Raw genomic sequence first — 13,165 nt, 5'->3', positions numbered from 1 at the left:
AATGCACAACTAAGAAAAAAGTTTTAAAAGACTAATGTTCTAATATTATGGTTAAAACTCACAATTTTAGTGAAAAAAGTACTGATTTTAAGAGGTTCTCTCTTAACAGTAGAATATTACAGGATTAACTCATCATTTTACACAAAAAAGTCCTCATATTACATGAATAAAAGTATAATATTGTGACTTGTAACTTGATGTGAAAAAAGTTGGAATATTACAAGAAAAAAAAATGCGAAAAAGTCAGAATATTCCAAGAATGGCATAAAAATGTCACGCGTCAATGTAACTTTTTGTGAAAAAGTCACTGTACTACTGTACACTGTACACAAGAACAATGTTATTGCTTAGGGCTGTTAAAAATAGCTGCCTGAACGCTGCTAACTAATTTATTTCATTAATTACGTAAAAATTGTTTTGCTTAATTAACGCATATGCATCATGCCAAGCGACGCCTCTCTGTTATGACGACAGACGGCGGCACCGTGTCGCTCCCGACAGTCCCACAGAGTCTGACTTGATTCTGACCTGAACACGGCAACAGTAGTGCAGTTCCAACACCATATATGAATCTCCAACTCACACACTTCTCTAGGCCGTTCAACCTCGGAGCAACACTTCCTCATTGTGACGAGATGGCCGCGAGATGCATTCAGGGACACGCTGAACATCACAACGTCTTTATTATGTGTGATCTAAAGAAACAGAAAAACTATAAGTGGATATTCTTATCACTCACTTTGTAAGTCTTCATGTGGAAGTGCAATTTTTTACAAAGTACAAATTTAAGTATGCTCGGAAATCCCAGAAAATAAAGTCAAAACATGTGAATTCAACCTAAGTTACCTGGGGTCTTTGAACGCAACCCCTCATTGTTCGTAATAACACGGTTGAAGTGTGATTCAAATGTCTGCTCAAATGTTTTCTCTCCCCCGATTTGAAATACTACGGAGAAACTGATAATATCTATTTGTTTATCTGTACTGTACAGACTGAACTCGAAACTGAAACCAGCGAAATGCAACGAAATGGAGAGCGGTGAAGCAAACAAGCATATTTAAGAGTCAAATTGCATGCGGAGCACGACAAATTCACACATGTCGGCAGGTCTGCACTAATACTGAAAGTCCTCCCTGCCTCTCACGCCCCCTTTTACGCCCCACTATTTGGGAAGCATTGTTGTAATATGACTTTTTCCTTGTAATTTTGTCATTATCAATGCAGTCCTGTGCTATACTTTTATCGTTATTCCTATTGATTTGCAAATTTTTGTTGTACGATGAATGGCAATTTGTGACAAACAATTTGGATGTGATGGTGATGCAAATGACGGAATGGATTCAGTTGTTTCTAAACCTTTTTCAACCTAAATTGACTTAACTTGCCCGGTATTTGCCGTTTCTTGCCGCCGTGTAGGTGAACCGCTTTGAGCAGTTCAACATCAACTACGCCAACGAGAAGCTCCAGGAGTATTTCAACAAGCACATCTTCTCACTGGAACAGCTGGAATACAACAGGTACGTGCTCTCTTTTAGTACATCAAACTCCGTGGGTTGTGATTGTGTACATCAAGGTCAATGGCTGCTAAAGAAGAGTTTCCCAAGAGTCACAATCAGTCATTTTGTGTTATAATAGAGCGGCAGCCAGGTCATGCCTCATTTAATCACATGCTCACTCAGCTCAATGCAGCCATTATGTCTGTCTGCTTGTTTATGTTTATGTGTGGCTGCTGTTTGTCTCCGTCCCGCCAGGGAAGGAATCCAGTGGGAGGCCATCGACTGGATGGACAACGCTGAGTGTCTGGATCTCATTGAGAAGGTAACGGAAAGCCCCAGTTGACCGTTGACATGGATAGATTTGACCCTTGACCTGAGCTACACAAACATCTCCAGGATCAGACATTCAAAATCAGTAGTGGAACCCGCTTATGTCGACGCCCCTCAAACTGACTTTTGAAACTAAACATTGCTTGCACCGGAGAATGGGTGATTAACTTACGGCAGTTTGTTGACATGGTTTTCCTTCATTTTTACGTATTTGATATTTTCAAATGATGTTTTAAAATGATATTGTAGTGACAGGAGTCAGGAGTATTGTGCATGGTTCTGAGCAATGGTTCAGCAGTTGGACTCTAGGAGGCAGTGGCGTTTGCCCGCAAGTTAGAGTGGCTTGCCCAAGAGAGAGGAAGAGTTGCCAAGGCGAGTGGGTCAGGTAATTTAGTTGTATGTTTGTACATGCACAAATCTTTCTTCCGGTAGGTGGCTAACAAGCATTAAAAAAAATAAATGGGTGTAGAATCTAGGTAAATACCGCCCTGTCATGCCTCCCCTATGGGACAGAAATGTTTTCACGGCCCCCCAATTTGAAATACTATTGAGAAACTAATAATATGTTAATTTTTCTGTAATGTTGAGACTGAACTCGATACTGAAACCAGGAAAGTGCAGCAAAATGGAGAGCTGTGGAGCGTACATCATGAGTCAAATTGCATGTTGTGTGCGATAAATTTGTACATTTTGGCAGGTCTGCACTTACAGTGAAAATACTCCCTGCCTCTCACTCCCCCCCTGACAGTTCACCGCGCCCCCCAGGGGATCCCGCCCCACTATTTGAGAAGCACTGGTTTAGAGACTGTGTGCATTAATTAGCATTACTGCAAATGCACCAGAATTACCCAAAAGGCTATTTTTCATTTGTTGTCCATACTCACACTATGTTGACCCCCCCCCCAATAAGCCTATCCCAGCTGACTTTGGGCAAGGGGCGGGGTACAGCCTGGGCTGGTTGCCAGCCAATCGCAGGGCACATATAGACAATTATTCACGCTCACATTCATACCTATGGACAATTTAGAGTCGCCAATTAACCTAACATGCATGTTTTTGGAATGTTGGAGGAATCCGAGTACCTGGAGAATACCCACGCACGCACGTGGAGAACATGCAAACTCCACACGGAGATGCCCAACGGAGATTGGAACATACTACACCTTTTTTCGAATAATATTTAAAATATTTTTTGTTTAGCTTTTTATTCCATTGTAGCTCTCATGCTGCTTCATGCAGGATTGATGACTGAGTGAATGCTTGTGAAAGTGTTGTTTTGTGGATGTTTGTTGTGAGACAGACTGCGGGTTGTTATGGTTTAGCATGATGTCTAGTTGCATTATAGTCTCACGCTCTTTTGTCGCCTTGTCTTTTAGAAACTGGGCATGTTGGCTCTTATCAATGAGGAGAGTCGCTTCCCCAAAGGCACTGACTACACCCTTTTGGAGAAACTGCACAGTCGACATGCAGTGAGTCCGCACGCACACGTGCAAACACACACAATACACCTTTCACGCTTTACAAGACACTAACACATGCACACGCAAATACGTAAAATGATCCTGGGGACCTTGGAGTGGTTGTATGGTTGAACATCCGTGCAGCACTTGTACACCCCCCCCATACTCTTGCTCGCATGCGAACGCAACAATGACGAAATGTGAGCAGCCTTTCTTTGAGCCTCTTCAGCTTTGTGCAGAAGAATAGAGTGTTCTTAGACAGGACCACTCCATCTACAAAGTAAGCTTGATATCTGCCTCTTCTACACTTTGCAAGAATAAATGCAGTTTGTCCTACAAATAAACCATTTTGCTCTCTCTCTTTAGTTTGTTTCATCACACTATGGTTTATTTGTCAAGCTATGCAAGCCTGTCTGGGGGCTTTTATGTCATAAATCTTTACATGCAGCTCATTTTCCCTTTGGCTTCATGCATAATAAAAGTACAAATTTTCCTCTCGCCTCAAAAAGTAGCTGCTTCATTTTTAATTTAAAGGAAAACGGCAGTTGTTTTTTTTTTTTTTTAACTTTGCCCATCATCCAAAATCCCCATGTGAAACATGACCACACGTCTTTCTCTTTTCTGCACGAAAAACAGCTAAAAAACAGCTAGCACGTGGGAGCTAACAATGCACGTAACGGGCACACACCTATTTTGACTATAAAGCTCTAAAAACCTCCAAAGAATGCCGACAATGTTCTATTTACATAATAAACCAAGCTACAGCGACATTGTTATTGTAGCAGCTAACACGAAGAACTATTTTTCTGCCGTAGTGACACAGCGCCTCACGCCACTACTCAGATAACAATGCCATAAGACACCAACCTGTACTGACGAGGAAACATGAACAAGCATACAGTATGAAGCAATCACTTGGCAAGCCTGTTGAAATAAAGTTGAAAGAAATGCTTCATATCCTACATATACATCACATTATCACCACTCGTTTTCATTTTGTTCACTCACTGCACCGAAAATGAACCGAACCATGACCTTAAAACCGAGGAACTGTGATACTCCTAATCAACACTATAAATTAGGGCTGTCAAAAATAATACTTTAACAGCGGTAACTAATTGATTTCATTAAATACGGTCAGATGATTAGCGGAATGAAAGCATGTGCATCTTGCCTGAATACGTCTGTAGTTACACGTCATACCTTTACCTTACGATTATCTGCTCTTTTCAGACTAACCCGTACTACGTGAAGCCCAGAGTGACCGACCACCAGTTTGGCATTAAGCACTATGCTGGAGAGGTAAGTGACACACACACACACACAGACACACAAATATAGGGAGTTGTTGGGTGAATGCTGTTTGTCACTTATGCAAAGGGTTATCGTGTTCAAGCCCATCTTTATGATTACTCAGATAAGGGCAAATATTAGCCTGATACAAGTGAGGACACACACACACGCACACACACACGCATACACACAGACTGCTGAATAGGATAATGGGCTTCCTTAGACAAGGCCCTCACTGTGGGCAAGGCAGCACAGTCACAAGTTTGGCATGGATGCTTATGGTAATGACTTCATCCAAAGAGGATACCCCCAAAGCCCTCCTCCTCCCTCTCAGCGTCCCTCTCTTGTGTTCCACTCTGCATGCTCCTTGTGTGAGTTAGCTCCCTGTCATGTCACTAAAGGAAATTGCTGACTCCTCCTAAAGAAATGAAATGACTTGTGACTATAATACTACAACCAAAAAACATGCAATATACTGCTTCTAAATGTTGGCAAATTGTGTCAAATTTTCAGCGTCGTGTGTCAACCCTGGTAAACACCCGAAACTGTCAAAACTGTCACATCCAACAGAGGAGGAGTGTTGTATGCAGGCGGATCGGTGAATTATAAATGATGTGTCACATCAGTATGGATGTCATGGCTTCCCCAAGAGCCACGAGGGGAATGAGAGATGAGGTTATTTTATTGGGTTATAGCTCTCTCGCTCTCTCTCTCTCTCTCTCTCTCTATCTCACACACACACACACACACACACACGTAGCCTCGTTGTCAACAAAGTGTTTCTCCTCGCATCCATATGCAGTTCATAGAGTGTGGTGGCAACATAAAGTGCTTTTGGTGCATCTTTGTTTAAGTTGCAGTACATTGCTGTTAACTGTTTGCAAGAAAGGCTCAGTTTGTTTCTTTTATACAGTGTCCTAGTGGGGTGGGTGGCAAGTCCTATTCCAAGTTCAAGTCCAACTTCATTTATAAAGAATAGAAAATGGCTGGATTAGTACTGTAGTGAGGTTAGTTTCAGTTGGATGTTGGATATTCGTCTCCGTAGCTACAGCGGTAGTTCCCCCTCATTGTGCCTGTACTGCTGTGTCATGATGGTGGGAGCTCGCACGGAAAGTGCCACTTTGCAGCGGCGGAGCTACATGCCGGCCAAAGGCGGCCTTGGCCACCCGTGGTCAGTCTCAGGCCACCCCACTGGCCATGTAGGAGAATGAACAGAATAAGATTTTCATTGCATAGTATAACTGCTGTTTTACCATGCACATGACAATAAAACTCTCTTGAATCTTGAATCTTGAATCTTGAATGTAGACATTTCAGGTATCGACTTATTGGCACCCCTATGTGAGTAATGGTCTCACCATGGCCACCTCAGTGGCTCTGCCATTGCAGCTGTAACTGCTGGTTGTTTATTGACTGTCAGTAAATTACAATTGCGTTGAAGAGAGTTTGTTAAAAAAAAAAGTCATATGTTCTAAATCACACCATAAACTGATCTACAACCATGCCAAATGATTAGTCCTACCCTAAAAGTACAGTTAGCCTCGGGCATGTTTCTTCTAAACTTAAGCAGCCAAAACTTACCACTTCCACATGGGATGGGAGGAGAACTTTTTTCACTCTATCATGTCGGACATGGCATTACTGACTTCATGCAGTGTTAAGGTAATGTAAAATAAGGTAATGTCTCAATGTTTTGTGTCATTCCTGCCGTCTAGTGAGCAGAATGTAATTTCTGAAAAATTGCGATATAGCGAGGGAGCGATAATCGAACCGTGATATTGCGAGGGGCGACTGTAGCTTGTACTATTTTATTATATTTATCTGAATACTTGCATTTATCAGTATTTCCTGCATGGCTAGAATATGCTCTTGTTTTAGGTGCTTTACGACGCTCGTGGCATCCTGGAGAAGAACAGAGACACCTTCAGGGACGACATATTGTTTATTCTAAAAGACAGCAGGTAAGCACATTCTAAAGCTCTCACTTTTATTGAGTCCATCGATTGTCCTACCGTATTAACAGCATTGTATTAATCGTACTGTATTAACACTGTGCCTTCAGGCTAGACTTCATCTACGACCTCTTTGAGCGTGTGGGCAGCAGAAATGGAGAAGAGACGTTGAAGATGGGCACAGCCCGACGCAAGCCCACCGTCAGCTCTCAATTCAGGGTGGGTGCGAACAAGTCCTCTATTTCACAGTAGCGACTCCACTGTCACAGGATGAGACAGAGCGGCTCATTGTCCTCCATGTCTTGCTGCATGTGAGGGTCATTACACCCACTGAGGCGCATAGAAGATAGATCTTGCAGAAGGCTGTCTGTGTATCTGATCTGCAAAAAGAATATGGGCTGGGGGGTGCACTGTATGTGATTCTGAGTCAAAAAGGGGGGTTGCAACGGAGGGCTTTGTTTGAGTTAGTTTGTCCTCACTGCAGTGCGGAGAGAAGGGGAGCAGGGGAGGATTTGGCAGGCTGCCCAGGCCACAGTTTTTAAAGCCAGAGGATTAGTGTTGATGGCTGGGCAGAGCGGGGCCAACCAGGGGCCAATCACACTCAGCTCAGCCAGGCCAGGCCTTGCTGGAGACAGCCTGTCTGAGGCGGGGAGGAGAGCGAAGCTTGCATAGACGGCACAGTTCAAGGGTCCCCCAAGTGTGCATACACTATATAGACAAAAGTATCCAGACGCGCTCCTTAATCAATTGATTCATCATTTAGAAGTTGCAGTAAACCACTTTTTCCCCTTTGAATCTTAACTCTTCATCAGTTCAAGACTTTTTGGATGATCGTCTGCTTCCAATTTTGTGGGAGTAGTGTGGGGAAGTCTCTTTTCTGTTCCAGCATGACTGTGCCCCGATGCGCAATCCAAGGTCGATAAAGGCATGCTTTGATGTGTTCAGTGTGGAAGAACCTGTACAGAACCCTGACCTCGATCAAAATGATGAAAACACATCAGTTCCCACAGACACACTCCAAAATGTTGTACTTCCTACTTCCTGTATTTGCAGGATCACTTGACAATGTCTACAGGAGGTCCTCGGATTCTGGTCGTCGGCGTTTCGTGGTTATGAACATGCACTTATAAATTCATGAAAAACTTCATTTTGGTCCATCAACAAGAGTTTCACTCAAGAACTAGAACTAGAATACACTCATGCGGCCCATGCACAGCTACACTACTCTCAACATTCAACTGTTGCGACCACCATTTGTCACGTCTACCCAGAAGTTGTGACGGTGACGAGGAGGAGGTTGGTCAACAATCTCTTTATTGCAGAAACAATACTACTAAAACCACAAAAGGCTACCGTTGGACGAGCTATGCCAAAACAACCTTAGCAAACGCCACTGTCCTCTCTGCACGCAGCCGTCCTCCCCCACACACAAACAGTCAGAACTCATGGCACGTTCACAGACATCACAAAACTTTTTAACACTACACACAACTGCCAGGTCGCCAGAGCAGCGATTCAACCCGTTTGGATGCAAGACCCACCTTCACCCCTTAATGACAAGCGCTGACTCAAATTGCAGGCATTTTTCAACCCAAGCGGAAGATAAGCTACCGCGGGGTTACCCAGCATGCCTTGCGTGTATTAGATGCAGGTGGTCTCAGAACGTAACTCCCGCGAATAGCTGGGATCTACTGTAAAGCCAGCAACGGAGGAATTTTGTAAGGTGTTTCAGTTCATTGTATTTTTTTTCTGGAATGCAACATGAGTCATACTCATGAGAGGTGTCAAGTATAAATAATACTATTTTAATACTGACACCTTTTGGATTGTTTTGCATAAAATGGTGTGCTTTAATCATTGATGTACATTGAGTTAATGTACTATGTTTATGCTGTCTTTCAGGAATCTCTCCATTCGCTGATGGCCACACTAAGTGCCTCCAACCCCTTCTTTGTCCGCTGCATTAAACCAAACATGGCTAAGGTAAGTCACACAAATTCTATTGCGCAAAACATGAGCAATAGAATTAGAAACTCTTGGAAAGAAACTCTTTCCAATCTTGTCGAACTGCTATTCATTGTTCCCATTGCTGAGCGCTAATGGTCCGCAAAGTCATTTTACAGTGTAACAGTACACCTTAACACTAAATCATACTACTGCATTTGAAAAAAGGGTTATTTGCTTTTGGTGCACATTTTCAACACTAATAAACACGCACCATTCCCCCTGGCTCGATGCAAAGACTCCCTTTGTACTCTTGGGCTGTGTACCAGCACATTCCAACCACTCCAGCCCTTTTAAAGGGGAGGGTCAGAGGTCACTCCAGCTGGAGCGGCTTCGCTGATCTGGCTGCATCAGTGGAATGCCAAAATAAAACCACAGCGGCCGCAGCAGAGCCAGCAGGCGGTTTATTTATTCATCCTCTATTTTCCCCTCCTTTCCTCTTGACCGCATGGCTATAAAAATGTTCGAACCAGGACGGTTATCTAGTTGCCTGATTATTGGCTCAAACAAATGTGTGTGGGAGAGAGCGTGAGCTGCCAGTGCTGTAGGGATGGTCCACAAGGAACTTCCCAATTCCTCACACAATCACCAAGCGGCCTTTTTATATGACAAACCACAGGATTCTCTTACCGTTTTTTGACATTTACAATATGATTTAGAAAAAGCTTTCTTCTTACATTTACACCCCGTGGGATAATAGCTACAAAAACTGACTCGTTCTGCCAAGAAAAATACTTTGAAATTTGAAAAGAAAACATTATTCTTGACATTGCTGGCTTTCCCCGTCTTACTTATTATTCCAATGTAAACCAACAGACTTTTGCATAACAACTGAAAACAATTCCACGATCGGGGTGTGTGAATTCTAGAAACGAAAGAAAGAATGTGTACTTCACCTAATTTGATTTCTGTCACATTACTGTGCATTGCTCCTCACAAGGCTACACTCTTCTGCACTCTGCGAGTATAATAACGGCCCCGACGCCACCCACGGAGACAAAGCGACTGAATGACTGTCTAGAGGGATCACTCCGTTCATGCCGTTGTTTTAGGGAACAAACGTGCCACGATACTGAACGCAGAGTGAACTCTCTTTCTGCCTGTTTGAAGGCAAGAGACTAGAAAATCAGACACACATGCACATGGCAATACTTTGAAAGGCCAGCAAAATGATTGACTTAATTTTAATAAATTTATTTCATGAATTTAATTATTTAATTCATTTATTTATTATCAACACAAAAATTGTTTTTAAATGTAGCAAAACCTGCAATGCTGAGCAACAGAATTGCTCAAATGCTTTGTCGTGGTCATGTGACACAATTTTTGGGGCTCTATAAGAACTTCCCCACTGGTCAATGAAAGAATTGGGATGTGCCAGCCATGCCCACGAGGCCTTTTATGTCACACAAGGGGCTGTGTTCCTGGACAGAAAACCGACAGTAACAGGAAGCTAGACAGACACACTATTTTATTTTATTTTATTTTAAACTATTTTATATGCGTGGTTCGCGTTACAGTACACGGGGGCCAATGGTGTGAGTTCATCCATCTGTGAAGGTCTTTTATGCAGTCAACAGTCACGGTTTTAATCCAAAATATTGCATTTTCCATGTCGTAAGTATTCATGTTAATGAGATACTTGGGAAATATATTTTTAAACGAACACACAATTTTCTCATGTGTATGGTTCAAGATGTCCCCACAACGCTTACTAGATTACAAAAGTAAGTGTGGTACAGTGAGCCTCTCCTCAGAGAACATAATACAGTTGTTGCTTCCCCTCTGATTTTCTGGAGCATATTTTCAGTTTTCTTCACACCCCAGACTCTGCCGACTCTCTTATCAGAGGAACTGCTGTCAAAATCAATTGATTTTACCTTTGACATAGAAGTTAAGACTCTGCGCTGTTTAACGATTCAGTCTGAAAGTTAACGATTCCGTCTGAAAGTTGGAAGGCTTACATTTCTTTGACTTTTTATTTGTTTTTCAGCTGGTTTATAGACGTATCTACGGTAGACCGATGACTTTGGATAGCGGTTTGCGGTTCTCATCTGTTACTCTGGTGTTTTTTTTGCCGCTCTCCTCAATCTTATTGCTTTTTAGACTTGTATAGTTGGTTGAGCAGGCGGACAGCTCATTGTCCTCCAGCCATGAAAGTCACCACATGCAACATGACAACATTTTGACAACAATAGGATAAAAGTGCGTCTTGCCCTGCGTGACTTGTTGGACCATGTTTTGTGTTTTCTCTTTATTTTCTTGGTCTCGGCTCTTATTTTGTAACATTTCCTGTTGTGTTTGCTGCTGCCTGTGCTTTTCCGTTTACGCGCACCTCGCAGAAATTTGTGTTGCTTTTGTTTAGTTCCGCTGGTAGCTTTCTTCTGCTGTTGGAGCATTGTTAACGTCTCGTGTCTGCGGTGTGTGTTTTTGCCATAAGCTCTGTTTAGATCCTTTTTTCTGCTCTGCAAACTTTATTATTAAAATACTTTTACCTTCACTGGGTTCCCGTCTCTGCATCTTGAGGTCACGACCAACCAGAACGTGACAGAATGAGTGATTTCACAGCCACGACATGTTATGTACTCACATACTCACACATGTACTGTAGGCAGCCCCTTCATCGTCATCATGCTCCTCCTGCAGGGCACTAAGTCGCTTGTGGGACTCAGCTAGTTCTTTGGGCAGGACGTGGAAGTATGATAGTACTTAAAAACAGCAGTATTTCAAGGTAATAATGATTGAAATAATAGTATTCGAAGATAATAGTGATCCAAATATAATTTCAAAACAACCTATGTCCAGGACCGTCCAGGAGGACTGTTGTGATGAGGCGATTGGCAGAACCTCGACTTTTTTAAGACACATATTGAAGGTGATAGACATAATTCAGACATTTTTCAGGCGTTCATTTGTTACTCATACTTAAGCAGGCGCATTTGGACGTTACTCGCTCTGTCCGATCTACCCTCCACCTCCCTGGGACACTTTGAAAACCCCTGTGCTACAACGATTAGTTCATGTACATACTGTACATTGCATGAACACAAACAAACCACTTCTCTGTATTAAATATAAAACACATAGAGTGCTGCTAGAGTTCCCACTACGCTCACCTAGTCGTGTGGAAATTCCCCGTCATTGCTCTCATTGGCTGGTGCTCACCTGGCCTCTAGATGGAACAAGACATGCCTGTGTTTATCCCACGGATTTGCAGGATTACAATCTTCTGATATGATTACATTCATCCTAACACACACGCACATTTTATATTCATCCTTCGTCGCAGGGAGGCTCGGCTTGTTTTCATGCCAGTACCTCTTTCAGCGGCCTAAATCCCCCCCGCTGAAGAGCAGAGTTCAGAGCTCAGAGGAGGCACTGGCCTGTGTGGGTGTGCTTGATTATGAGCGTGAACACATGCAAGCATGAAAGGGCCTTGCGTGGTTCCCTGCATAGTAACATTTGCACGTAATTAGATTGACACCTTTGCGGAATGCCCTGGTTCTCTTTGGGGGCTTATCCGGCTGGGTGACAATTGCCTTCGTGTGGAGATCTAAGGCAGCTGGTATCATTGATCCACCACTCTGATATGTGCTGATTATTCCAGAAAGACACTTCTTCCTGGTTTGTACGGTCTTGCATAACATAGTTCATGTTTCTCTGCTCTGCACTAATCCCACCAATGTAATTATTCTTTCAGTTTACATGCATTTTGTTTCCTTTTTGTTGCTCTTTATAGAAAGCCAACCAGTTTGATCCAGATGTGGTCTTGAACCAGCTGAGATACTCCGGAATGTTGGAAACTGTTAAGATCCGCAAAGCTGGATTCCCAGTTCGCCGCACCTTTAAGGATTTCTCCAACAGGTCAGAATCTAATATCATGAGTTTCAAGTTAACAAATGTAGTCAAATTGTATAAAGCGTGCATTCCCCTTGTTATCTACTCACAGATACAAGATAATCCTGAAGAACAAAATCCAGACGGAAGATGAGAAGCAGAGTTGCTTCAAGCTTCTTGCACGTCTTGAAAGCACGAAGAAAGAGTGGCAACTAGGAAAGACAAAGGTAAAGCACACAATCGCACATACAAGAACATTTTTGTCATTCGTGAAACACTGCATTGACCCTGAAAAAATGACTAAAAGCGCCATATGCCACGCTAGTCCTCCACCCAAACGTCTTTTGAATAACCTTCGTCAGCATGGTGTTTAATCAATTTTCAAATGATTTCCTAACATGAAACCCTAAACATTTAGAAATCATGGCCAATATGATGATATCATCAATAGTTACTGTTGTAAACTGTACTGCTTTCTGTGGCAGAAATAGTGTTTTCAAATATACAGTATATATTTCTGTGGTAAAACATAGTGTCAAGTACTGTATAGTGTTTCTGTAGCACAGTGCAAGAGTATATATGATCAAGAATAGGGGTTTTCTGTGACCAAACACATGCTTTGTTTTGTTGCCAATTTGTTCCAAATGGTCAGACGAAACCCGAAAACTTACCAAAACGGAGGCTATTTTTTCCCATAGGAAATAATGAAAATCCAATTAATTACACCCAAACCCAAAAATATTAACAAGAAATACACTTTCTAAAGAATAATTATTCGGGATGGTAATCTCTG

The 13,165-nt window shown here is 42.5% G+C and overlaps 1 protein-coding gene across 6 annotated transcripts in view; it reads left to right on the top strand.

The window, feature by feature from the left end:
• The window catches only part of myo10l3 (myosin X, like 3), a 98,955-nt gene that overhangs the window by 57,384 nt on the left and 28,406 nt on the right, over window positions 1-13,165 (top strand). For all 6 annotated transcript variants that reach the window (XM_054788379.1, XM_054788378.1, XM_054788377.1 and 3 more), the window contains 9 exons: window positions 1,417-1,517; window positions 1,752-1,818; window positions 3,203-3,295; window positions 4,520-4,588; window positions 6,458-6,540; window positions 6,642-6,750; window positions 8,434-8,514; window positions 12,275-12,399; window positions 12,485-12,599. In XM_054788379.1, coding sequence (XP_054644354.1) covers window positions 1,417-1,517; window positions 1,752-1,818; window positions 3,203-3,295; window positions 4,520-4,588; window positions 6,458-6,540; window positions 6,642-6,750; window positions 8,434-8,514; window positions 12,275-12,399; window positions 12,485-12,599 — 843 coding nt within the window. The remainder of the gene's footprint in view (window positions 1-1,416; window positions 1,518-1,751; window positions 1,819-3,202; window positions 3,296-4,519; window positions 4,589-6,457; window positions 6,541-6,641; window positions 6,751-8,433; window positions 8,515-12,274; window positions 12,400-12,484; window positions 12,600-13,165) is intronic.

Source organism: Dunckerocampus dactyliophorus, chromosome 9 (assembly GCF_027744805.1).
Source record: "Dunckerocampus dactyliophorus isolate RoL2022-P2 chromosome 9, RoL_Ddac_1.1, whole genome shotgun sequence".
Classification (NCBI taxonomy): Eukaryota; Metazoa; Chordata; class Actinopteri; order Syngnathiformes; family Syngnathidae; genus Dunckerocampus; species Dunckerocampus dactyliophorus.
The sequence above is the reverse complement of the archived record's forward strand: the minus strand, read 5'-3'. Positions and strand labels throughout refer to the sequence as shown.